Raw genomic sequence first — 27,061 nt, forward strand, 5'->3', positions numbered from 1 at the left:
TCATAGAACCATAGAACCAATCAGGTTGGAAGAGAGCTCCAAGCTCATCCAGTCCAACCTAGCACCCAGCCCTATCCAGTCAACCAGACCATGGCACTAAGTGCCTCAGCCAGGCTTGGCTTCAACACCTCCAGGCACAGAGACTCCACCACCTCCCTGGGCAGCCCATTCCAATGCCAATCACTCTCTCTGACAGCAGCTTCCTAACAACATCCAGCCTAGACCTCCCCTGCCACAAGTCCAGACTGTGTCCCCTTCTTCTGTTGCTGCTTGCCTGGCAGCAGAGCCCAACCCCACCTGGCTACAGCCTCCCTTCAGGGAGTTGTAGACAGCAATGAGGACAGAGGAATTCAAAAGCAAGCAGAGAGCACATGTAGAAAGCTATCAAGTCACTGAAAGCAGCTCTGCCAACTTCAGCACCAGGCCAGCTTCAGCACAAGACCTTCTGTGCCATCACTCCAGCAAATGTTATGGCTTGTCCTGCACGATCACTGGCAAATTAACATCATCCCCCCCCACACCTTACTGTCTCAATTCTCTCTGCCAAATAGGAGTAATTTCTCCCAACATCTTGGCAAACTCCTTTATGAGGCATCTTCACAGCCTGGAAAATAATTCTTATTTAGATACAGAAAACAAAGAGACACTTCTTGGCCATTAATTGCAGCCTGCTGCTAATTTCCAGCCTTAATTTATTGATGGCCTGTTCATACCCATTTGTCTGTGTGCCAGCATGCCCTTCCAGTTTAAATAATGCTTCTTTCCTACATTTCCCTGCTGATCCTCCCAAGATGTATTTGGAGCAGCAGCCACCTCCCCATTTGGGCTAGTCTGTGCAAGCCAAGCTCTACTAGTCCTCACTTGCAAGGGTACATTCCCCATCACTCTGCTCTTCATGGTGTCCTTCCTGATTTAAAATCATCTCCACTGCTGTCAGTTGTTCATAGAATCACAGAATCAACCTGGTTGGAAGAGACCCCCAAGATCATCCAGTCCAACCTAGCACCCAGCGCTGGCCAATCAACCAGACCATGGCACTAATCATAGAATTATAGAATGAACCTGGTTGGAAGAGACCTCCAAGAGCATCCAGGCCAACCTAGCACACAGCCCTAGACAAGCAACCAGACCATGGCACTAATCATAGAATCAAGCAGGTTGGAAGATACCTCCAAGATCATCCAGGCCAACCTAGCACACAGCCCTAGACAAGCAACCAGACCATGGCACTAAGCGCCCCAGCCAGGCTTGGCTTCAACACTTCCAGGCACAGAGACTCCACCACCTCCCTGGGCAGCCCATTCCAATGCCAATCACTCTCTCTGACAACAACTTCCTAACAACATCCAGACTAGACCTCCCCTGCCACAACTCCAGACTCTGTCCCCTTGTTCTGTTGCTGGCTGCCTGGCAGAAGAGACCAACCCCACCTGGCTACAGCCTCCCTTCAGGGAGTTTTAGCCAGCAATGAGCTCTGCCCTGAGCCTCCTCTGCTGCAGACTGCACACCTCCAGCTCCCTCAGCCTCTCCTCATAGGTCATTCCACCTCAGGCAGGTAGGAAGTGTTGTGCAGAGTCTGGTGAGCTCTGGTTTCTCAAAGGCCAAGGACTGAACCAGTTCCTCCTCCTGCCAGTTTATGAAGCCTCCCCCATCCTCTAAGATGCTTTGAGTTCTCAGGGGAAGAGGAGATCCTTCCAAACCACAGCTGCCAGCACAAGGCTGTTATACAGTCCCTTCCAGCAGAAAGATCCACACAAAGCCTGGCCCTATGTGCTGGTTGAAGGCTAACTGGAATATTTTACTGAGAGAAATTAAATCCTTAGCTGTGAGAAGAAAGAGCAAAAACTCCCAAGAGTAGCCTGTATCACTCATTCAGGCTAGGGCTGGGGGCTAGGTTGGACTGGATGAGCTTGGAGGTCTCTTCCAACCTGCTTGATTCTATTGTTCTGCTGAGAAACACAACCAGCCAAAAATACAGATAAGGCACTCACTGCTCACACACTGCTCAGTCAGCTCTCAGCTCTGTGCCTTCCTTCTGGTGGTCTGCTCTCTGTGCTTGCCTCTGCCTTAACTCTTTAATGCAACCTAACCCTTTTTCCTCTAACCTTCTGGTCATCTTTGGGACATCTCACCTCAGATCTCTCCAGATTTATCACCTGAGATACACAGGGATTGGTCTGGCTATTTCTGAAGGGAGAGAAAGAGGAGGGAGGCAGGGGAGGGAGGAGATTTGGTCTCCTGGCCATCTGTTTTGGGAGGGATTTTGTTTCTATATTACTTTTAACTCCTGTATAATGGTAAATATTTGTGTGTGCATCTGCTTGTGAATTGTGCTAAGCTGTAACTACAGCTTCATTCCTTCACTTCCAGCTGGCTGAGTCTAGTTTGGGTGATTTCATAAGTGTGGGGGGGAGGGAGGAACTCCTTAACTATCACAATGCTGCATTAAAGAATCCATACCTGATCTTGCCAAAACAGTGTGCAAAGGAGTATTAACTGGCCAAGAGAGCCAATGGCATCCTGGGCTGGCTCAGGAGCAGTGTGGGCAGCAGGACAAGGGAGGTTCTTCTGCCCCTGTGCTCAGCACTGGTCAGGCCACCCCTTGAGTGCTGTGTCCAGTTCTGGGCTCCTCAATTCAAGAGAGATATTGAGGTGCTGGAAGGTGTCCAGAGAAGGGCAACAAAACTGGTGGGGGGCCTGGAGCACAGCCCTGTGAGGAGAGGCTGAGGGAGCTGGGGGTGTGCAGCCTGCAGCAGAGGAGGCTCAGGGCAGAGCTCATTGCTGTCTGCAGCTGCCTGCAGGGAGGCTGTAGCCAGGTGGAGTTGGGCTCTGCTGTCAGGCAAGCAGCAACAGAAGAAGGGGACAGAGTCTCAAGCTGTGCCAGGGGAGGTCTAGGCTGGATGTTGTTACGAAGTTGTTGTCAGAGAGAGTGATTGGCATTGGAATGGGCTGCCCAGGGAGGTGGTGGAGTCTCTGTGCCTGGAGGTGTTGAAGCCAAGCCTGGATGAGGCACTGAGTGCCATGGTCTGGTTGCTTGTCTAGGGCTGGGTGATAGGTTGGACTGGATGATCTTGGAGGTCTCTTCCAGCCTGGTTGCTTCTATGATTCTATACAATCAGGTTTGCTGCAAGAGAAGAATTCACAAGTGCTGGCTGCCAGCACTGAGGTATACAGGGGGTTGTGTTATTGCTTGTGTTAAGCTGCAAGGAAAAGCAACTCCAACAGGACTGCATCCCATGCCGTGGCATTTCTCTTGTGCCCCCAGAGCTGGGGGAGGGGGAAGCTTGTTTCAAAGCACCATTGCTCCACTGCTCCTTTCCCTGCCTCTCCCTTTGTGCGTGCTCTGCAGGGGCAAAGCGAGGGCTCTGCGGGCTGCTGGAGAAGCAGCTGGGTGCCTCCAGTAAACAGACGGAGACTTTGTTCCTGCCTCTGAGAAGTGACAAGTCACCAGGAGGGCAGAGTGCTCAGTAAGCAGGGAGATGGTCTGCCTTTGCCATGTGATTGGTACTGCAGCAGAGCTGCTGGCACAGCTGCTGTGATAACCAGAAGAGAACTCCCTCCGACATTGCCCACTTAGAGCTTCCCTCCACAGCCTCTCGCTCTGCTCAGAGCAAGGCAGCAGAGCTGGCAAGCCCCTGATGCTGGCTCAGCATGCCTGGAGCCCCACTCTTATTAAGCAAAGCAATTAAGCATGGATTTAGCTCTAAACACATTGTCAAAGCCCAGTGGCTTAGTTCAACTTTGATGCTTAAGACCATTGCTACCTTGAGGCTTAACTCTCCAAATCCAACCACAAAACCTTGCTTGAGCTGTTCCAGGGACTTAAGTTCTACTTCTAGACTTAAGCAGATGCTTAAGATCATTGCTAACTTGAGGCTTGACTCTCCAAATTGAACCACAAAACCTTGCTTGAGCTGTTCCAGGGACTTAAGTTCAGACTTAAGCAGATGCTTAAGATCACTGCTAACTTGAGGCTTGACTCTCCAAATTGAACCACAAAACCTTGCTTGAGCTGTTCCAGGGACTTAAGTTCTACTTCAGACTTAAGCAGATGCTTAAGATCATTGCTAACTTGAGGCTTGACTCTCCAAATTAAACCACAAAACCTTGCTTGAGCTGTTCCAGGGACTTAAGTTCTACTTCAGACTTAAGCAGATGCTTAAGATCATTGCTAACTTGAGGCTTGACTCTCCAAATTGAACCACAAAACCTTGCTTGAGCTGTTCCAGGGACTTAAGTTCAGACTTAAGCAGATGCTTAACATCACTGCTACCTTGAGGCTTAACTCTCGAAATTGAACCACAAAACCTTGCTTGAGCTGTTCCAGGGACTTAAGTTCAGACTTAAGCAGATGCTTAAGATCATTGCTACCTTGAGGCTTAACTCTCCAAATCCAACCACAAAACCTTGCTTGAGCTGTTCCAGGGACTTAAGTTCTACTTCAGACTTAAACCTCGAGTTAGCAGTGACCTTAAGCATCTGCTTAACTCTCCAAATTGAACCACAAAACCTTGCTTGAGCTGTTCCAGGGACTTAAGTTCAGACTTAAGCAGATGCTTAAGATCACTGCTAACTTGAGGCTTGACTCTCCAAATTGAACCACAAAACCTTGCTTGAGCTGTTCCAGGGACTTAAGTTCTACTTCAGACTTAAGCAGATGCTTAAGATCATTGCTAACTTGAGGCTTGACTCTCCAAATTGAACCACAAAACCTTGCTTGAGCTGTTCCAGGGACTTAAGTTCTACTTAAGACTTAAGCAGATGCTTAAGATCATTGCTACCTTGAGGCTTAACTCTCCAAATTGAACCACAAAACCTTGCTTGAGCTGTTCCAGGGACTTATGTTCAACTTCAGACTTAAGCAGATGCTTAAGATCATTGCTACCTTGAGGCTTGACTCTCCAAATTGAACCACAAAACCTTGCTTGAGCTGTTCCAGGGACTTAAGTTCAGACTTAAGCAGATGCTTAAGACCATTGCTACCTTGAGGCTTAACTCTCCAAATTGAACCACAAAACCTTGCTTGAGCTGTTCCAAGGACTTAAGTTCAACTTCAGACTTAAGCAGATGCTTAAGATCATTGCTAACTTGAGGCTTGACTCTCCAAATTGAACCACAAAACCTTGCTTGAGCTGTTCCAGGGTCTTAAGTTCAACTTCAGACTTAAGCAGATGCTTAAGATCATTGCTACCTTGAGGCTTGACTCTCCAAATTAAGCCACAAAACCTTGCTTGAGCTGTTCCAGGGACTTAAGTTCAGACTTAAGCAGATGCTTAACAGCACTGCTACCTTGAGGCTTAACTCTCCAAATTGAACCACAAAACCTTGCTTGAGCTGTTCCAGGGACTTAAGTTCAGACTTAAGCAGATGCTTAAGATCATTGCTAACTTGAGACTTGACTCTCCAAATTAAACCACAAAACCTTGCTTGAGCTGTTCCAGGGACTTAAGTTCAGATTTAAGCAGATGCTTAAGATCATTGCTAACTTGAGGCTTGACTCTCCAAATTGAACTACAAAACCTTGCTTGAGCTGTTCCAGGGACTTAAGTTCAGACTTAAGCAGATGCTTAAGACCATTGCTACCTTGAGGCTTAACTCTCCAAATCCAACCACAAAACCTTGCTTGAGCTGTTCCAGGGACTTAAGTTCTACTTCAGACTTAAACCTCGAGTTAGCAGTGACCTTAAGCATCTGCTTAACTCTCCAAATTGAACCACAAAACCTTGCTTGAGCTGTTCCAGGGACTTAAGTTCTACTTCAGACTTAAGCAGATGCTTAAGACCATTGCTAACTTGAGGCTTGACTCTCCAAATTGAACCACAAAACCTTGCTTGAGCTGTTCCAGGGACTTAAGTTCTACTTCAGACTTAAGCAGATGCTTAAGATCATTGCTAACTTGAGGCTTGACTCTCCAAATTGAACCACAAAACCTTGCTTGAGCTGTTCCAGGGACTTAAGTTCAGACTTAAGCAGATGCTTAAGATCACTGCTACCTTGAGGCTTGACTCTCCAAATTGAACCACAAAACCTTGCTTGAGCTGTTCCAGGGACTTAAGTTCAGATTTAAGCAGATGCTTAAGATCATTGCTAACTTGAGGCTTGACTCTCCAAATTAAACCACAAAACCTTGCTTGAGCTGTTCCAGGGACTTAAGTTCAACTTCAGACTTAAGCAGATGCTTAAGATCATTGCTACCTTGAGGCTTGACTCTCCAAATTGAACCACAAAACCTTGCTTGAGCTGTTCCAGGGACTTAAGTTCAGACTTAAGCAGATGCTTAAGATCACTGCTACCTTGAGGCTTAACTCTCCAAATTGAACCACAAAACCTTGCTTGAGCTGTTCCAGGGAAGTATAGAATCATAGAACCAAGCAGGTTGGAAGAGACCTCCAAGCTCATCCAGTCCAACCTAACACCCAGCCCTGAAGTAAGAAAAGAGCAAGCTCATTCTCACAGCATTGCTGTGCTAAGAAGAGGTTCAGGATGCCCTCCCAGGTGCCAAGCACCACCAGGGGCACACACTCTTGCAAGGGCTTCCCAACTCCCTGGCAGACACATCTGACCATGCCATTGCACCAGAAGAGTGGTCACAGAGTGACACAGCTGATGGTCCTGCTGCTGTACAGAGATGAGACATCATCATCCTGCTCCTAGAAGCTTCCACAGTTTCAGGGTTTCAAAGTAGGTCTGAAGGAGAAGGAGAGCTCAAAACAGCGTGGGACAATGTACAAGTGCTTAAGTCTAGTAAGTGCCTGCTGAAGGTTGGCAATCATGGACTGCTGCCAGGGGAATCAGCCTCCAGATCTGAATGAGACACATCAGAAGAGTAGAAATAAGCTGTACATATTAAGAGAAGCCCCCTCCAAGCATGATGAAAAAGAGAAGGTCTTAGCCACTGTGAAGAGCTAGGAGGGCAAGTGCAGCCATTGTGTTTTGAAGAGAGTTGTACTTGTTTTTCTGTGGGCCTGAGAGAGAACAAGCACAGCATTACAGATGCAGATCTGACAGACCAAGAGACAGGACAAGACATAAACCTGTGCACAGTGAAAAGAGCTGCACCAAAAAGGCATTGCACAGCCAGAAACTGCCTGCTGGAGGTGGACCTGGAGAAGCTGATGAAGACTAGAACCACAGAATCATAGAATCAGTCAGGGTTAGAGGGGACCACAAGGAGCAGCCAGTTCCAATTCCCCTGCCATGCCCAGGGACACCCTACCCTAGAGCAGGCTGCACACAGCCTCAGCCAGCCTGGCCTCAAACACCTCCAGCCATGGGGCCTCAACCACCTCCCTGGGCAACCCAGTCCAGCCTCTCACCACTCTCATGCTCAACAACTTCCTCCCGACATCCAGTCTCCATCTCCCCACCTCCAGTCTTCCTCCATTCCCCCCAGTCCTGGCACTCCCTTCACAGGCTCAAAAGTCCCTCCCCAGCTTTTTTGTAACCCCCTTCAGATCCTGGAAGGCCACAAGAAGGTCACCTGGGAGCCTCCTCTGCTCCAGACTCAACAGCCCCAACTCTTTCAGTCTGTGCTCACAGCAGAGCTGCTGCAGCCTCTCAGCATCCTCCTGGCCCTGCTCTGGACACTCTCCAGCATCTCCACAGCCCTCTTGTCCCAGGGGCTCCAGAGCTGGATGCAGCACTCCAGGTGGGGTCTCAGCAGAGCACAGCAGAGGAGGAGAATCCCCTCCCTGGCCCTGCTGGCCACACTTCTGCTGCTGCAGCCCAGGCTCTGCTTGGCTCTCTGGGCTGCAAGTGCACACTGCTGGCTCCTGTTGAGCTTCTCCTCCAGCAGCAGCCCCAAGTGCCTCTCCTCAGGGCTGCTCTCCAGCCACTCACTGCCCAGCCTGGATTGGTGCTTGGCATTGCCTCCACCCAGCTGCAGGACCTTGCACTTGGTCTAGTTGAACTAGATGAGAAACTTTGGCCAGAGCAGTTTTAATTCAGTGGAAGGCACAGAAAAGGTGTTAGGACAGAACTGAAGAACAACATTCTGGTATGAAAGCAAAACAAGCTTTCAGAACTGAGATGAAAAGCAGATGGAGTGGCAGATAGAAACAGTGAGAAAAGAAGGGAAAACACCCCAAACCCAGAAAGCAACCCCCAAATGTGCTCTTATGCACCAAAGACAGTTCTGTTAGCAGCAGAAAGTCAGAGAATAAGAGGTTGTGGCAAGGATCAGGAGAGGGAACAGGGTTTGCCACTGCATGTGTGGATGGAATAGCTGGATCAGACCAAAAATATACACATCATTGAAACTTAAAGCCAAAGAGGACAGGAGTATGGAAGCAGGTCAAAGACTGAGGTCTCTGTTCTACACTGGCACCATGCCCTTGGAAATTATGGAGTAACTTTGAGGAAAAAAAGGAGAAGAGGAGACTGTGAGGTGACCTTCTTGTGGCCTTCCAGTGTCTGAAGGGGGCCCACAAAAGAGCTGGGGAGGGACTTTATAGGCATTCAGGGAGTGCCAGGACTGGGGGGAATGGAGCAAAGTTGGAGGTGAGGAGATTCATAGAATCATAGAATCAGGCAGGTTGGAAGAGACCTCCAACATCATCCAGTCCAACCTAGCACCCAGCCCTGGCCAAGCAACCAGACCATGGCACTAAGTGCCCCAGCCAGGCTTGGCTTCAACACCTCCAGCAACAGAGACTCCACCACCTCCCTGGGCAGCCCATTCCAATGCCAATCACTCTCTCTGGCAACAACTTCCTAACAACATCCAGCCTAGACCTCCCCTGCCACAACTCCAGACTGTGTCCCCTTGTTCTCTTGCTGCTTGCCTGGCAGCAGAGCCCAACCCCACCTGGCTACAGCCTCCCTTCAGGGAGTTGTAGACAGGAATGAGCTCTGCCCTGAGCCTCCTCTGCTGCAGGCTGCACACCCCCAGCTCCCTCAGCCTCTCCTCATAGGTCTTCTGTTCAGACTGGCCGTGAGGAGGAAGTTATTGAGCAGGAGAGTGGTGAGAGGCTGGACTGGGTTGCCCAGGGAGGTGGTTGAGGCCCCATGGCTGGAGGTGTTTGAGGCCAGGCTGGCTGAGGCTGTGGGCAGCCTGCGCTAGGGTAGGGTGTCCCTGCCCATGTCAGGGAGGTTGGAACTGGCTGCTCCTTGTGGTCCCTTCCAACCCTGCCTGACTCTATGAGTCTATGAAGTTTGCTGGAAGCAGCTATTTTCCTTCCCATGGAATGCAGAGAACTGGCACACACTCTGCACATTTGAAATGCAAGAACTGAGGGATCAAGACATGCATCTCAACATACAGGGTGACATGGAACAGGGCAAATCCTCTTCATCTCAGGAACACACATGGGGAAGCCATCCTATCTTGCTCCTATTGCTCTGTCTTGCTATAGAGGATATGGCTTTATGTTTTTGCAGGATACAGGAATGCAAAGACAAGAGCCAAAGAGATGCTTGTGCTTCATTAGCTGACTTACAGAGGAATAAAGGAGGCTTGTTCCCCTTTCCTAACAGCCCTCGTTCAGGTTAAAATACACTGTTTAAAAGTGCCTGACTTAAAATGAACACAAAAATCACAGTGTCACAGTATCACAGTATCACCAAGGTTGGAAGAGACCTCTGAGATCATCAAGTGCAACCCTTTACCACAGAGCTCAAGGCCAGACCATGGCACCAAGTGCCACGTCCAGTCCTGCCTTGAACAGCTCCAGGGACGGCGACTCCACCACCTCCCCGGGCAGCCCATTCCAGTGTCCAATGACTCTCTCAGGGAAGAACTTTCTCCTCACCTCCAGCCTAAATCTCCCCTGGCACAGCCTGAGGCTGTGTCCTCTTGTTCTGGTGCTGGCCACCTGAGAGAAGAGAGCAACCTCCTCCTGGCCACAACCACCCCTCAGGTAGTTGTAGACAGCAATAAGGTCTCCCCTGAGCCTCCTCTTCTCCAGGCTAACCAATCCCAGCTCCCTCAGCCTCTCCTCGTAGGGCTGTGCTCAAGGCCTCTCCCCAGCCTCCTCGCCCTTCTCTGGACACGCTCAAGCATCTCAATGTCCCTCCTAAACTGGGGGGCCCAGAACTGAACACAGTACTCAAGGTGTGGTCCAACCAGTGCAGAGTACAGGGGCAGAATGACCTCCCTGCTCCTGCTGACCACACCATTCCTGATGCAGGCCAGGATGCCACTGGCTCTCTTGGCCACCTGGGCACACTGCTGGCTCATGTTCAGGCGGGTATCAATCAGCACCCCCAGATCCCTCTCTGTCTGGCTGCTCTCCAGCCACTCCGACCCCAGCCTGTATCTCTGCATGGGGTTGTTGTGGCCAAAGTGCAGCACCCTGCACTTGGAGCTATTGAACCCCATCCCATTGGACTCTGCCCATCTGTCCAGGCGGTCAAGGTCCCTCTGCAGAGCCCTTCTGCCCTCCAACCCAGCCACATCTGCCCCCAGCTTGGTGTCACCTGCAAACTTGCTGATGACTGACTCCATGCCCTCATCCAGGTCATCTATGAAGATGTTAAAGAGGATGGGGCCCAGCACAGATCCCTGAGGGACACCACTAGTGACAGCTGCCAGCTGGATCATCCTATGCAGAGGCCTGAGTCTGAAGTAGGTTAATGCACACAAACAGAGGAGATGAAGCAAACTCTTTAGAAGACACAGCAACAGCTTCTGAGTGCTCTCAGATTTCTGACGTTAGATTTCATGACAACTGTGACCTTCATCCACAGGAGCTTAGGTATGCTCATGGAGCACATGTCAATCCACTCAGGGAGCAATGTAAATCACCACCACAGCTCACAGACCCCCCAGGCTTTTGCCATTTTCCAGGACCCTCCAGGAGTAAGCAGAACAGCAGCTATGCACCCCCTACACTTCACCTTTTGTAGTCAAGACTGGGGACAAAGAGGAGCCTCAAGGAAGGTGGTGTTCATCAGCAGGCTGGCATCATCCAAACAACATCCCCAGCCGGTGTCTGACCAGCTCTCTGATTAGACCTGAGGGGTAACCAAGAAACAGACAGCACAAAGCCATCCTGGGGACAACAGCTCATCCTCAGCTGCCTTCTTCCTCAGGCACTGCTCAGACTCGAGGCAGGAGCGAGGTGACAGCAAAAGCAGATGACTGCATGCACTACAGGTTCAGGCATATGCAAAACAATGGTTCCTCTGCCTTGAGGAGGGTAGGAACACAACCTACCTGAGATTCTAAGCACATTGCACACTGCCAGCATGCTGCTCTCCAGAAAAAGGCTCCAGCACTGCTCAGTTGCAGTGAAACTGTATTTGGATAGCAGTGACAAAAATCATGCCCTCAGCAAAGTAAACTGAGATCTCAAGTACATTAATAATTGCTGGTACAAACTTCCCACCTTGAGTGTTTATATTCTGACAGTGCTGGAGCTGCATTGAACAATTACCCAAGAGAAGAACTCTCAGCAGCACTTAGCAGCAGCACCACTTGAAGGCAAAACTTCAGGCTATGCACAGCAAGCGAGTAAGAGCTCCAAGCCAGGACCTCCAAGACTCACTCACTGTCTTGGTGCCAAAAGGTTGGATCAGACAGGGTTGGAAAGGACCACAAGGAGCAGCCAGTTCCAACCCCCTGCCATGCCCAGGGACACCCTACCCTAGAGCAGGCTGCACACAGCCTCAGCCAGCCTGGCCTCAAACACCTCCAGCCATGGGGCCTCAACCATCTCCCTGGGCAACCCATTCCAGCCTCTCACCACTCTCATGCTCAACAACTTCCTCCTGACCTCCACTCTGAACCTACCCATCTGCAGTTTCACTCCATTCCCCCCAGTTCTGTCACTCCCTCACAGCTTCAGAAGTCCCTCCCCAGCTTTTTTGTAGCCCCCTTCAGATCCTAGAAGGTCACCTGGGAGCCTCCTCTGCTCCAACCTGCACAGCCCCAACTCTTTCAGTCTGTGCTCACAGCAGAGCTGCTGCAGCCTCTGAGCATCCTCCTGGCCCTGCTCTGGACACTTTCCAGCACATCCACATCCTTCTTGCCATGGGGGCTCCAGAGCTGGCTGCAGTATACATCCAAGATGCCTGAAGAACACCTGTTTTATTTCCCCCAGGCAGAGGTAGAACATAACCCCCCTTAACACATCAAAGCATCTTATATGCCAAACCCACACAGGCACAAGGATAAGGTAGTCATTTGCCAACTGAAAGCACTCCAAAATTCATCATGATGGTTCCAAAACTTATAAGGCTGTTTGCAGAAGCATTCACAGTCATAGAAGAACTGCAAGCTTTTTGTTTACTTGAGGGCATTTAGCTGCTGGGATACCTCCAGGTTACCCATTTCCAGTTTTCTCCTCTAAGTATGATGTCCACAAATCATCCTTCTTTTCTTTAAACAGCAAAACCTGAGATACTAACTACTTTTCTTCCCCCACACCCTTCAGCACCCAGTCTGCAACAAAGGTACAAAAGCCTAGAAGACTTGCACTAAAACCCCCAGAGTCAGCACTTTGGAAAGGCTTGGCCTCTCACAGTATCACAGTATCACCAGGGTTGGAAGAGACCTCACAGATCATCAAGTCCAACCCTTTACCACAGAGCTCAAGGCTAGACCATGGCACCCAGTGCCACGTCCAATCCTGCCTTGAACAGCTCCAGGGACGGCGACTCCACCACCTCCCTGGGCAGCCCATTCCAGTGTCCAATGACTCTCTCAGGGAAGAACTTTCTCCTCACCTCCAGCCTAAATCTCCCCTGGCATAGCCTGAGGCTGTGTCCTCTCGTTCTGGTGCTGGCCACCTGAGAGAAGAGAGCAACCTCCCCCTGGCCACAACCACCCCTCAGGGAGTTGAAGACAGCAATAAGGTCCTGGCATGCTTGATCTAATTTTGAGCTGATGAAATTTGTGGCATCTTCAGAAGCTGGTCCTGGATAAAGAAAGCTTTTTTTGTTGCCTGGGCTGTCCTCTCCTGGCCTCCCTGAGGTACCCGTGCAGAGCTGCTTGCACTGCCAACACTGAATCCAGGTCTGCACTTTGCTAGAGAGTGGGAGTGTTGCTACAGATGGAAGAATTGCATTCTGCCACCAAAGCAAACTTGTGACCAAGTATTAAGGCAGCATCCTCATCCTTCTGTGGTAAATCACACTGTAGAGATCCTCTGGAGCCACTGCAGAATTCAGAGAGTCACAGAATCCCTTAGACTGGAAAAGGCCTCCAAGTTCATCGAGTCCAATCCTTAGTTTCACACTGACAAGTCCTTGACTCAACCAAAGCTCTCAGCACAACATCTGATCACTATGAATTCCTAGGGTTGGAAAGGGCCACCAGCATCAGCCAGTCCAACCTTCATCCCAGCAGCCTTCATCACTGCACCATAGCCTCGACCACCACATCCACTCTCCTCTCAAACACCTCCAGGGATGGTGACTCCACCACCTCCCTGGGCAGCCTGTTCCAGTGCCTGACCACCTGCTCAGGAAAGAACTTCCTCCCAACAGCCAACCTAAACCTCTCCTGATGCAACTTGAGGCCATTTTCTCTTGTCCTATCATTAGTAATTTGGGACACGGGTCCTGCCTGGCTTAGACTTAGAATCATAGAATCAGTCAGGGTTGGAAGGGACCACAAGGAGCAGCCAGTTCCAACCCCCCTGCCATGCCCAGGGACACCCTACCCTAGAGCAGGCTGCACACAGCCTCAGCCAGCCTGGCCTCAAACACCTCCAGCCATGGGGCCTCAACCACCTCCCTGAGCAACCCAGTCCAGCCTCTCACCACTCTCATGCTCAGCAACTTCCTCCTCACTTCCAGCCTGACTTAAGTGGTCCATGGATTGTTCTGAACTTTTCCCCAACTCCTCTCACTACAGCCAAGCCAGCTCAGCTCACCTCACCAAATGATCACAGCACTTGCCATGCTACCAAAACCAGCTGAGCAGAACATCAAGGTTTGATTGCTGCATTGCCAGATGACCATTTTCCAAAGGAACCTTTCTTTTTAAGTGGTTTCAAGACACAACCTTCCCCCATCATATAAAGCCCACAGACGTGCTTGTCTGTTTCATTATCTGTCTTCTGGTTTAGAGTGCATAGAATCAGCCAGGTTGGAAGAGACCTCCAACATCATCCAGGCCAACCTAGCACCCAGCCCTGGCCAAGCAACCAGACCATGGCACTAAGTGCCTCAGCCAGGCTTGGCTTCAACACCTCCAGCCACAGAGACTCCACCACCTCCCTGGGCAGCCCATTCCAATGCCAATCACTCTCTCTGACAACAGCTTCCTAACAACATCCAGCCTAGACCTCCCCTGCCACAACTTGAGACTGTGTCCCCTTGTTCTGTTGCTGCTTGCCTGGCAGAAGAGACTAACCCCACCTGGCTACAGCCTCCCTTCAGGGAGCTGTAGCCAGCAATGAGGTCACCCCTGAGCCTCCTCTGCTGCAGGCTGCACACCCCCAGCTCCCTCAGCCTCTCCTCATAGGTCATTCCACCTCAAGCAGGTAGGTAGTGTTGTGCAGAGTCTGGTGAGCTCTGGTTTCTCAAAGGCCGAGGACTGAACCAGTTCCCTCTCCTGCCAGCTTATGAAGCCTCCCCCATCCTCTAAAATGCTTCGAGTTCTCAGGGGAAGCCTCTTCTCAAGACTAAACAACTCCATCTCCCCCAGCCTCTGCCTCTTCTCCAGGCTGAACAACCCCAGCTCCCTCAGCCTCTACCTCCTCTCCAGGCTGAACAACCCCAGCTCCCTCAGCCTCTGCCTCCTCTCCAGGCTGAACAACTCCATCTCCCCCAGCCTCTGCCTCTTCTCCAGGCTGAACAACTCCAGCTCCCCCAGCCTCTGCCTCTTCTCCAGGCTGAACAACCCCAGCTCCCTCAGCCTCTACCTCCTCTCCAGGCTGAACAACCCCAGCTCCCTCAGCCTCTGCCTCCTCTCCAGGCTGAACAACTCCAGCTCCCCCAGCCTCTGCCTCTTCTCCAGGCTGAACAACTCCAGCTCCCTCAGCCTCTGCCTCTTCTCCAGGCTGAACAACTCCAGCTCCCTCAGCCTCTACCTCCTCTCCAGGCTGAACAACCCCAGCTCCCTCAGCCTCTGCCTCCTCTCCAGGCTGAACAACCCCAGCTCCCTCAGCCTCTACCTCTTCTCCAGGCTAAACCCAGCTCCCTCCACCTCTCCTCAGAGGGCTTGCATGGAGAGCTGGAGAGTACTGCATTGCCCTCTCTGGAAAGCAATTCACCTCCTCCGATTCCAAGGGGAGTTTAAACACACAGGAAGAAGCCTACACCTCACTAAGGTTGGGTCTCCTTCATTCCCCCACTTTGGCTGCATCTCCTTTTGTTGTTTTTTTTTTCTACTCTGTGCTGTGTTGTCTGCATGCAGCCTGCAAACTGCCAAGAAACTCTTAGTGGGTAACAGCCCAACGCATCCATTTCCTCGGTGGTAAAAAATGAGTCATTCCTTACATTAAGCCTAACTTTCCCTGTTCAATTGCTTTGCAGCCTGCCGGGACAGCCACAATTTCACTCCAATCCACTCGGGTTTCTCCCAGCATCCAGAAACCCACTGCTCCAAATGAAAAACTTCCAAAGGGAAGGGAAAAAAAAAAGAGGAGCAGATGTCTGCGAGGTCCAACTGCTTTCATTTCAGCTCTGCTTCTTTTAACCCCAAATAAAACCTTCTCCTCCCCCCCCCCCCCCCCCAATAATAAAACAAAATCACATCAGAGAAACCTCCCAACCCCTCCCCCCCGCCCCCACCCAACACCGACCCTCTAAAACACAAGGGTCTCGTATTAAAACGGCACAAAGCAGAGCCCCTCAATTGCTTTCCTTGGGGGGAAAAAAAAGGAATCTAATTAGTTTGGTGATTAAGATGAATAATCCAAGAGCTTCACGCCGAAAGGGCCACCCGCGGGGGGAAACCATCGGCATCCAAACTTTGCCGGTGCTGCGCGGAGCAGGTCGGTGAGCGAACCACGCACCCACACCCACCACCCTCCCTTGCGAAGGTGGGCGGTAGGAGCGGGGTGGAAATAAAATGAACCTCAGAATTACGGCGGCAGGTTCCCCGCACCGCTCCTCAGCGCTGGCTGCGGGCTGGAGCCGAAGTTAGGAGGGCAAAATAGCATCAGCTCCGTCTCCATCCGTGCTCCTCCACCGGCAACCCGACCCTCAACCCGGCCGCAGATGCCGGCTCGCTGAGTCTGCTCAGAGCGGAGCTGGGCAGAAGCTGCTGCTGAACCCATCGCTACCACACCGAGGGGTGGGAAGGACATTTTGGGGGCCACGGGCATCCTCAGGGCTCTGCCGCTCTCTCGCCCTACACACACACACACACACACACAGGGGCCGGGAGAGACGGGAGGGCGCCTTACTTTTCTGGCTGGAGTAGCCCGGGTAATATCCATAGTAGCCCGTGATGCGCAGGATCCTGTCCTCGATGGTGGCCACGCCGTTGGGGGCTGCCTTCCCATCCATAGAGGGCGGGAGCCGCTCGCAGGGCGGCCAGGCGGGACTCGGAGCGGAGCCGAGCCGGGCCGGGCTGGCAGCAGGAGAAGAGGAGGAGGAGGAGGAAGGCGACGCACCGGGCACGACCGCCGCAGCTCCGGGGGCCGCCGGGGCGCTCGCTCTGCCTCCGCCGCCTGGTGCAGGACGCGCTCCGCAGCGCGGCGCGGCCCGCGCCCAGCCCGGCCTCGCCTCCCTCCCCGGGCGAGGAGCGGCGCTGCGGGGGAGGGGAGGGAGGGGAGGGGAAGGGAGGGGAAGGGAAAGGGGGAGGCGGCACCTCCGCCGGTATTTAACGGCAGGGATGAGGGGCAGGAGGAGATGGGGAGGGGCTGCGGGCGCCGGCTTTGTGCCCCTCTTCTGTCACCTCCTTCTTGCCAAGCCCCCTCCAAGCGCTCTTCAGGCTGGGCGCTGCCCAAGGGATGCGGCTCCCCGTGGAGTTGAAAGGGGTTACTCGGCTCAGCAGGCAGCTGCGGGCTCGGTACGGGTGAGGAGGGTGTCACGGAACGGTGCCTGCGAACCGTGCGGTAGAGAATGGCTCAGGTTTGAAGAGACATTCGTGATCACCAAGCCCAACTGTTAACCCAACACTGCCAGGTCGCCGCTAAACCGTGTCCCTCAGCACCACATTTACACAGCTGTTAAATCCCTTCAGAGAGGGGGACTCCATCGCTCTCCTGGGCAGCCTGTTCCAGGCCTGGACAACCCTTTCACAGCATGGCAGCCTCGTTGAGGTTGAACAACACCTTCATGATTGCTGAGTCCAACCATTAACTACCAAGTCCACCACTAAGCCACATCCTCAAGCACCACATCTGCACAGCTTTCAAACACCCCCCCAGGGACAGGGATTCAACCATCTCCCCGGGCAGCCCATTCCGATGTTTAATCTCCTCCACCCCAGTGGCTGCACCATCCTCATCTGTGTCTCCTATGGGTGCCAATGGCCCTGAGGTACATCCACAACAACGTGGAGCACATCCACACGGAACCAGCCCAGAGTATCCTGGGCTCACTGCTTCTCCTGATGACCAACCAGTGGCCCCAGGGAGTGATCAGGAACGTGCTGAAGATCTCCCCAACATGTGACAGCTGCTGGCCCCAGCAGCCTGCAGGACTTGTTGCCCATAAGAAGAGGGGCCTCAGACACTCTCTGGCTGCCAGACCCATGGCAAACTGCAGGACATGCCCACTCCAGCATGCTCCTCTGCTACACGGGGAATACCACGGAGGGAGGTGGGCAGGGCCAGGGCTGCAGCATCCCCTAGGTCCATCCAGGCTGTCCCAGGCACAGTTTAGTGGCCAGGGTAGCTCTGCTGAGTGAGCACTCTGAGCCTGCAGGGCTGCCTGGGCCATGCTGTGCCTTTGGCATTGGAGAGCATCTTGCTGGAGCTGTTAAGCTCTGCTGCTGAGGATGCCTGCATCTGTTGCTTGGCTGGGAGTGACCATGTTCAGCACCAATGACCACCTCCCCAGGAGATACAGGGCACAGCCTCGACCTGCCCAGCACCAGCCACACCACGTGCCAGACACTCAGGGTGGCTCTATCCTGTTATGGTCCCAGTGAGAAACCACAAAGGCTGCTCCAGGCAACACTGCATCCCCTCTGCCTGCATCCCCCTGCCCATCTCTGCAGCCTGGAAAACCTAGGGCAGAGGCAGAAAAAAGGGCAGAAGGTAGAGGCAGGTCAGCTCCAGCACCTGGGACAGGGGCATGTCTTCTGCAAGGCTGAGGAGGCTTCAGCTCTAGGGAGACTTCCGAGTCCTTTGTCACTGCCCATGCGCCCTGCACCCTCTGTGCCAGCACAGGGGAGGGTGCCCTGCAGGCTCTGCTGGTCTCTCACTGCTGTCTTCCTTCCAGTGAAGACTTTTTTCCCTAAGATCCAATCTAAACCTCACCTGGTACAACTTGAGACTGTTGCCTCTTGTCCTGTCACTTGTTTCTTGGTGGAGGATACTGATCTCCAACTCACTACAGCCTCCTCTCAGGTAGTTGTAGAGAGTGAGGAGGTCTCCCCTCAGCTAACTTTTCTCTGGACTAAACAGCTCCAGCTGCCTCAGTCGCTCCTCACAAGACTTTTGCTCTCACCATTCATCAGCTTCCTTGCCTTTCTCTGGACATGCCCCAGCACCTCAATGTTCTTCTTGTAAAGAGGGCCCAAAACTGAACCCAGTATTTCAGGTGTGACCTCACCAGGGCCAAATTCAGGGGGAATCATAGAAGCAACCAGGTTGGAAGAGACCTCCAAGGAAAACCAATCCAACCTAGCATCCAGCCCTGTGCAATGAACCAGACCATGCACTAAGTGTCTCCTCCAGCCTTTGCTTGAACATCTCCAGGCATGACAACTCCATCACCTCCCTGGGCAGCCCATTCCAATGCCAATCACTCTCTCTGGCAAGATTTTCCTCCTAATGTCCAGCCTAGAACCTTCCCTGGCACAACTTGAGACTGTGTTCCCTTGTCCCTCTGGGATCCTTAGACCCATCCCTCCAGGGGATGCCCACAGCTGTAAGGGAAAGGATAGAGAAGACATTTGGTCTCAGAGAGGGAAGGTTTCTGCTCTTCATGTTGTCCATGCTGCTCCAGAGGAGCCCATATTTCTCCCTGTGTGTCACTTGCAGCTGTGCTGTCCTTAAAGCAGGAAGGAACACAGAAGGTCCCAGGCAGGACATACATTTGCTTTAAGATATAGCCACAGGACCACAGGCTCACAGGATGTTAGGGGTTGGAAGGGACCCAAGGAGATCATCCAGTCCAACCTCCCTGCCAGAACAGGACCACACAACCCAGCTCAGGGCACACAGGAACACATCCAGACAGGCCTTGACAGGCTCCACAGAAGGAGACTCCACAACCTCTCTGGGCAGCCTGTGCCAGGGCTCTGGGATCCTTACAGCAAAGAAGTTCCCCCTTGTGTTGAGCTGGAACCTCCTGTGCTGCAGCTTACACCCATTGCTGCTTGTCCTATCCCAGGCAGCAGTGAGCAGAGCCTGTCCCCCCCTCCTGGCAGCCCTCAGGTACTAATAAACATTGATCAAATCCCCTCTCAGTCTTCTCTTCTCCAGACTAAGCAGCCCCAGGTCCCTCAGCCTCTCCTCATCAGCCATGCCCTCCTGTCCCCTCATCATCCTCGTAGCCTTCCACTGGTCCCTCTCCAGCAGATCCCTGTCCCTCTTCAACTGGGGAGCCCAAAACTGAACACAGTATTCAAGATGAGGTCTCACCTTGCCTGCATTTGAAAACAGCAGTGAGAAATTCACCATTTGGCTCTGTCACCCATTCCAAAGGCTAAATTATTTCTTTGGTAACGATTGGGCTTTGAATTATTTGACTCTTCCTGCTCCTGGTTCTTGTTACACTTTTCCTGTGCTAGACTGAAAAGACCATTAGTAACCAGCCTTTTTTTTTTCTTCCAAGATGCATTTCTGTGCAGTAACCAACTCCTTTTTTTTCCCAGCCCTTTCATTGTTTTGTGGCTCTGCCATAACCTTATCTTCCCCAACTCCTTTTTCAGCCATTTCCATTAGCTGCTGCTAATGGGGAACTTGGTCGAGACATTTCATATCCCTTGCTTCTTCCTCTGCTCACTTTCATTCTTCTCCCTTCTGTGCTTGGCTAAATAAGCTGATGGCACAAATCAGCCTTTTATGAGCACAAACAAATCATAGAAGTATTAAAAATAGCTGTAGCTGTGGCTTTGCATGGGGAGTCATTAGCTGGTTAGTGCACATGTGGTGCTTTGCAGAGCAACGTTTGCTGGTGTATGAAAGCAGATGTAATAAATGTACTGAAGACAGTAAATATTCTTGGTCTTGATACAGAGAAGGGCAGCAAGGCTGGTGAGGGGCCTGGAGCACAGCCCTGTGAGGAGAGGCTGAGGGAGCTGGGGGGGGGCAGCCTGCAGCAGAGGAGGCTCAGGGCAGAGCTCATTGCTGTCTACAACTCCCTGCAAGGAGGCTGTAGCCAGGTGGGGTTGGGCTCTGCTGCCAGGCAAGCAGCAACAGAAGAGGACACAGTTTCAAGTTGTGCCAAGGGAGGTCCAGGCTGAATGTCAGGAGGAAGTTGTTGTCAGAGAGAGTGATTGGCATTGGAATGGGCTGCCCAGGGAGGTGGTGGAGTTGCTGTCCCTGGAGGTGTTCAAGAGAAAGCTGGAAAGGACAGGAACTATTTTGTGTCTTTAATCACCCAAAAGTACATCATTCAAGTCTTAGTTACCTTAAGGTCCATCTTTTAAGCAGGAGAGAAGACAGTCATATTTTCACACCTCTGAAGCCTTTCAAGATCTGCCTGGGAGTATTCCTGTGAGCCCTGCCCTAGCTGATCCTGCTTTGGCAGAGGGGTAGGACTCAATGACCTCTGAAGGTCCCTTCCAACTCAGTACATTCTATGATAAAGCACTTAGTGCCATGGTCTGGTTGACTGGCTAGGGCTGGGTGCTAGGTTGGACTGGATGATCTTGGAGGTCTCTTCCAACCAGGTTGATTCTATGGTCTTGCTTTCTTCTCTCCTGCTGTGCTGCTAGGGAATACTAAGGGCAGCTACAAATCAACCACCTATCCTCAGGAATTCAAGGCACAGCTCATTTCACAGCTTCTTGCTCCCCTTCTATGCTACCAATGAAACAAGCTCAGTGACTTCAGATGTTTTTCAATGTACAGATCTTTTTGTGTTTGTCCAACAGAAGCACAGACTGCTGCATGGCAGATTTACACCAACTGACCCTGTGGAGTGCTGTAAGCAGCCCTCACCCCTCTGGGATTTCACAGGCCGTGGGACAGAAGCAGCTGAAAGCCAGACCACGTATTAGCTGGCTTTGAGAGATGCTGGGTCAGTAGGAGCTGGTGAGGCTCCAACCCTGTTCCAGTTTCACCTGCTCCAGAACACTCTGGAGGTGTTGAAGCCAAGCCTGGCTGAGGCACTCAGTGCCATAGTCTGGTTGATTGGCCAGGGCTGGGTGCTAGGTTGGAGTGGATGAGCTTGGAGGTCTCTTCCAACCTGCTTGATTCTATGATTCTCTTCTATGATTCTAAGTTGTGCTTGGGGGAGGTCTAGGCTGGATGTTGTTAGGAAGTTGTTGTCAGAGAGAGTGATTGGCATTGGAATGGGCTGCCCAGGGAGGTGGTGGAGTCACTGTCCCTGGAGGTGTTGAAGCCAAGCCTGGCTGAGGCACTCAGTGCCATGGTCTGGTTGATTGTCTAGGGCTGGGTGCTAGGTTGGACTGGATGAGCTTGGAGGTCTCTTCCAACCAGGTTGCTTCTATGATTCTATGATTCTATGTTAGTCTCAAAGTGGCAAATACACAAATCTCTGCAAAAATCACTTTAGCATCTTTATGCAACTTAGTGACTTTGGTGGGCCTGTTAACTTGAAAAGATGAAACAAATAAGTCCCTACGTGCCCTTAATTGTGAAAGAGTCATCTTCCTGGTACTAAATTGTAGCTCATATATCTCACTCAGCTGGGCTTCCTCTGCACTCCTGTAACCACAGCTTTGCAGAGAAGCCTGACTGCAGAGAAATAAATCTGCTTTGTTTCTCTGAAAAGAGAAATTGTTAGCAAAGTAATGACAGGAAGAGGAGGAATGGGCTCAAAGTGGCAGAAGGGAGATTTAAACTGGGTGTTAGGAAGAAGTTCTTTGCAGTGAGGGTGGTGACACTGGAATGAGTTGCCCAGAGAGGTTGTGGATGCTGCCTCCCTGGAGGTGTTCAAAGCCAGGTTGGATGAGGTCTTGACTGACCTGTTCTAGTGGGAGGTGTCCCTGCCTATGGTGGGGGGTTGGAACTGGATAATCTTTGTGGTCCCTTCCAACTTAAACCATTCTATGAACTCAGGAACAATGGGGAGGTTTAGGCTGGATGTTAGGAGGAAGCTGTTGGCAGAGAGAGTGATTGGCATTGGAATGGGCTGCCCAGGGAGGTGGTGGAGTCACTGTGGCTGGAGGTGTTGGAGCCAAGCCTGGCTGAGGCACTTAGTGCCATGGTCTGGTTGATTGGCCAGGGCTGGATGCTAGGTTGGACTGGATGATGTTGGAGGTCTCTTCCAACTTGGTTGATTCTATGATTCTATGACTGGATAGGGATGGGTGATAGATTGGACTGGATGAGCTTGAAGGTCTCTTCCAACCTGGTTGATTCTATGATTGGCCAGGGCTGGGTGCTAGGTTGGACTGGATGAGCTTGGAGGTCTCTTCCAACCTGGTTGACTCTATGATTGGCCAGGGCTGGGTGCTAGGTTGGATTGGATGAGCTTGGAGGTCTCTTCCAACTTTGTGATTCTATGATTCTATGATTGGATAGGACTGGATGATAGATTAGACTGGAGGTCTCTCTGCTTGATTCTATGACTCTATGATTCTATTACATAGAGCAATGCTGGGAGGGAGCCTAAGTCAGGAGCAATTTCAAGAGTGGCTTTGCCTGTAGTATCATCTGGTGAAATTTAAACATGCACAGCATGTCCTTGAAAGCCAAGGGATAAAAGCAAAGAGGAGATTAAGCCAGAACTAAGGTAGTTGGAAAGAATTTGAGGCTTAGAGTTGTTTCTGGGCACAGTACTTTAACCTTCAAATGAACCAGTCATTTCTTTCCTTCTCTTCAAAGTCCCAAAATTTGACTTTGAAGCTGAGATCAATGCTGGTAATGTTCTCATAACACCAACTCCCACTGGAGGTGAAATTGGGAAGGGGAGGGGAGGCTTGTGGTTTGTAAAGACATTCCACACCACACACCAGGCAAGGGATTTCTGCATCAAATGTGATTCCCTAACTGGGCCAGAGAATTATAACCTTGCAGAAGGGGTTTGTGGTAGTTTGAGGGACCCTAGGTCCCCCTTACAACAAAACCATAGGGACAGCAGCCCACCCAGGGGCATGGATTGGCTTGTCCTATGATATTGTAATACTGTAATTCCATTCCTTGTCTGGTATCACAGATTAAAAGGTACTGCCTGACTTGATCTCTCTCCCTTCAACTCCCTGCCTTCCTTATCATAGTACCCTAGAATAAGCCAGGTTGGAAGAGAACTCCAAGCTCATCCAGCCCAATCTATCATCCAGCCCTACCCAATCATAGGATCATAGAATCAACCAGATTGGAAGAGAACTCCAAGCTAATTCAGTCCAACCTAGCACCCAGCCCTACACAATCAACCAGCCCATGGCACTAAGTGCCTCAGCCAGGCTTGGCTTCAACACCTCCAGGCACAGAGACTCCACCACATCCCTGGGCAGCCCATTCCAATGCCAATCACTCTCTCTGACAACAACTTCCTAACAACATCCAGCACAGACCTCCCCTGCCACAACTCCAGACTCTGTCCCCTTGTTCTGTTGCTGCTTGCCTGGCAGCAGAGCCCAACCCCACCTGGCTACAGCCTCCCTTCAGGGAGTTGCAGACAGCAATGAGCTCTGCCCTGAGCCTCCTCTGCTGCAGGCTGCACACCCCCAGCTCCCTGAGCCTCTCCTCACAGGGCTCTGCTCCAGGCCCCTCCCCAGCCTTGCTGCCCTTCTCTGGACACCTTCCAGCACCTCAACATCTCTCTTGAATGGAGGAGCCCAGAACTGGACACAGCACTCCAGGGGTGGCCTGAGCAGTGCTGAGCACAGGGATCCAGAAAAGAACCTCAAAAGTACCTGTTTAAGCTGGAGCTTGTTGTGCAGGTTGAATTTCCCCCTGGTTGCACAAATGGGTGTCCTTTTCTAGAGAAAGAGACTTACACCATTAATGAACAGAACTTAGCCACAGCATTTCAGAACAAAAAACATATTTAACTCCAGGCCATCTGTTTACAAAAATAACCTCTCAAGTGAGAGAACAATGTACATGTCTCCTGATGATCTTGCTGATTCTGCAGACAGACAGTCCCAGTGTCTTTTTTGGGGTTTTTGCTGCTCACAGCTTTCCCAGAAAGCCTCAAATAGAAAGGAACAAGAGCCTGGGTGTATTTCACAGCTGCCTTTCGAATCCTGCTGGATGGTGCTGTCATGAATCATAGAATCAACCAGGTTGGAAGAGACGTCCCAGAGCATCCAGTCAAACCTAGCACCCAGCCCTGGCCAACCAACCAGATCATGGCACTAAGTGCCCCAGCCAGGCTTGGCTTCAACACCTCCAGGGATGGCAACTCCACCACTTCCCTGGGCAGCCCATTCCAATGCCAATCACTCTCTCTGCCACCAACTTCCTCCTAACACCCAGCCTAGACCTACCCTGGCACAACTTAGAATCACAGAAGAGAATCATAGAATCAACCAGGTTGGAAGAGACCTCCAAGATCATCCAGGCTAAGCTAGCACCCAGCCCTGGCCAATCAACCAGACCATGGCACTAAGTGCCTCAGCCAGGCTTTGCTTGAACAACTCCAGGGACAGTGACTGCACCATAGAATAGAATCATAGAATCAACCAGATTGGAAGAGACCTCCAAGATCATCCAGCCCAACCTAGCACCCAGCCCTGGCCAATCAACCAGACCATGGCACTAAGTGCCTCAGCCAGGCTTGGCTTCAACACTTCCAACCCAATGCATTCCATGATTCTATGATTTCATAGAACAGAATGATTTTAGGTTGGAAGGGACCTCAAAGATCCTCTAATTCCAACCCCCTACCATAGGCAAGGATACCTCACAGTAGAACAGGTTGCTCAAGTCCTCATCCAAGCTGGCCTTGAACACCTCCAGGGAGGTTGTGGAGCACAGAATCACCCAACGTGATCTAAGATCACGTTGGGTGATTCTGTGCTCCACAACCTCCCTGGGCAACCTGTGCCAGGGTCTCACCACCCTCACTGCAATGAACTAGTTTAGTTTCTGGCTATCTGCTGCCACCTGTATTGGACACTTACACTGGTAACCAGCACCCAACATAGAATCATAGAATCAACCAGGCTGGAAGAGAGCTCCAAGCTCATCCATTCCAACCTAGCACCCAGCCCTGTTCAATTAACCAGACCATGGCACTAAGTGCCTCAGCCAGGCTTGGCTTCAACACTTCCAACCCAATACCTTCCATGATTCTATGATTTCACAGAACAGCTCATCCAGGCAGGCTGCTTAATGCCACATGGCTCTTTTAAGTGAAACCTGAATAACAGGTTGATGGCTCCAAATGAAGTGTTTCCATGCCACAAGCATACACCACTTTGGCTTGGACTGCAATTTAGCAAGGAACTTTAAGAAGCCATGGCCAACCAGACTGCTCTCACATCATTTGGAGAAGCTCATTTTGCATGTTAAGGGCCCAGTTCTCCCCTCAGACACCTCATGTTGGTGTCAAATTAGCATAAACACGGAGAAGCTGGAGCCACAGCTTGGGAAAAGGAAGTCTGCAGCATTTAAAACCCCTCTGATTGTCTTCTGAAGTGGTGCCTGTGAAAGGCAGTGGAGCAGAGCCAGTTCCTGACCCCTCTGCCTCACACACACACACACACCAGGGATGCAGGATGGACTTATTCTTGCACTGACATCAAGATCCACATAGAATCCACATAGAATCAACCAGGTTGGAAGAGACCTCCAAGATCATCTAGACCAACCTATCACCCAGCCCTAACCAATCAACCAGACCATGGCACCAAGTGCCTCAGCCAGGCTTTGCTTGAAGACCCCCAGGGACGGTGCCTCCACCACCTCCCTGGGCAGCCCATTCCAATGCCAATCACTCTCTCTGGGAAGAACTTCTTCCTAACATCCAGCCTATACCTACCCTGGCACAACTTGAGACTGTGTCCCCTTGTTCTATTGCTGGTTACCTGGGAGAGAGGCCACCCCCCACCTGGCTACAATGCCCCTTCAGGTAGTTGTAGACAGTAATAAGGTCACCCCTGAGCCTCCTCTTCTCCAGGCTAAACAACCCCAGCTCCCTCAACCTCTCCTCATAGGATTTGTGCTCCAGGCCCCTCACCAAGATCAAAAATGATTCATTGAAAATAAGAAGCCATTTAGTGTAAAGATGCCTGAAGCTGGCAGCTTGGCTATAAGAGCTTTCCCCCTCAGTTTAGAAATGGGACATTCCAGCTTGGAGCAGAATTTGAAGCCCAGTTCCAACTTATTTCAGAGCATCAACAGATATTAAAAGGTTTCCATCTGGCAGTGAGACAGGCAGGTCTTCTAATGCCAGTTGACTTCATTGAAAGGAGGCAGAACAAGAAAGAATCAATTCTTTCTAGAACTAAGACACAAAAGTGGTATTAGAAGGGGAGGAGAAAGCTGCCAGAAAGAAACAACAAAAGGAATATTAAAGAACAAGGAGGGGAAATGGAAATGAGTGCAACAGAGTCAGAGAATGGTTTATGTTGGAAGGGACCTCAAAGAGCAGCCAATTCCAACCCATTGCCATAGGCAGCGACACCTCCCACTAGAACAGGTCACTTGGGGCCTCATCCAACCTGGCCTTGAACACCTCTGGGGAGGGAGCAGTCAAAACCACCCTGGGCAACCTGTGCCAGTGTCTCACCACCCTCACTGCAAAGAACTTCTTCCTAATACTGTAAAACACTGTAAAGAATACTGTAAAGAGCTCTGTAAAGAACCTTTTCCTAACCATTTTCTGCATCTGGGTCAGGGCAATGCCAAGCACAAATGCAGGCTGGGCAGTGAGTGGCTGGAGAGCAGCCCTGAGGAGAGGGACTTGGGGG

The 27,061-nt window shown here is 51.3% G+C and overlaps 1 protein-coding gene across 4 annotated transcripts in view; it reads right to left on the reverse strand.

Annotated features, from left to right (window-relative positions):
* The window catches only part of SLC35F4 (solute carrier family 35 member F4), a 277,284-nt gene that overhangs the window by 146,835 nt on the left and 103,388 nt on the right, over positions 1–27,061 (reverse strand). The window contains exon 1 of one of the 4 annotated variants that reach the window (XM_064150299.1): positions 16,299–16,583. The exons of 2 other annotated variants lie outside the window; for them this stretch is intronic. In XM_064150299.1, the coding sequence (XP_064006369.1) occupies positions 16,299–16,401 (103 nt within the window). In that variant the 5' untranslated portion in view covers positions 16,402–16,583. Of the gene's footprint in view, positions 1–16,298; positions 16,584–27,061 lie in introns of those variants that run through there. One more of the 4 variants, XM_064150453.1, reaches the window with a different exon arrangement.

Source organism: Pogoniulus pusillus, chromosome 1 (genome assembly GCF_015220805.1).
Source record: "Pogoniulus pusillus isolate bPogPus1 chromosome 1, bPogPus1.pri, whole genome shotgun sequence".
Classification (NCBI taxonomy): domain Eukaryota; kingdom Metazoa; phylum Chordata; class Aves; order Piciformes; family Lybiidae; genus Pogoniulus; species Pogoniulus pusillus.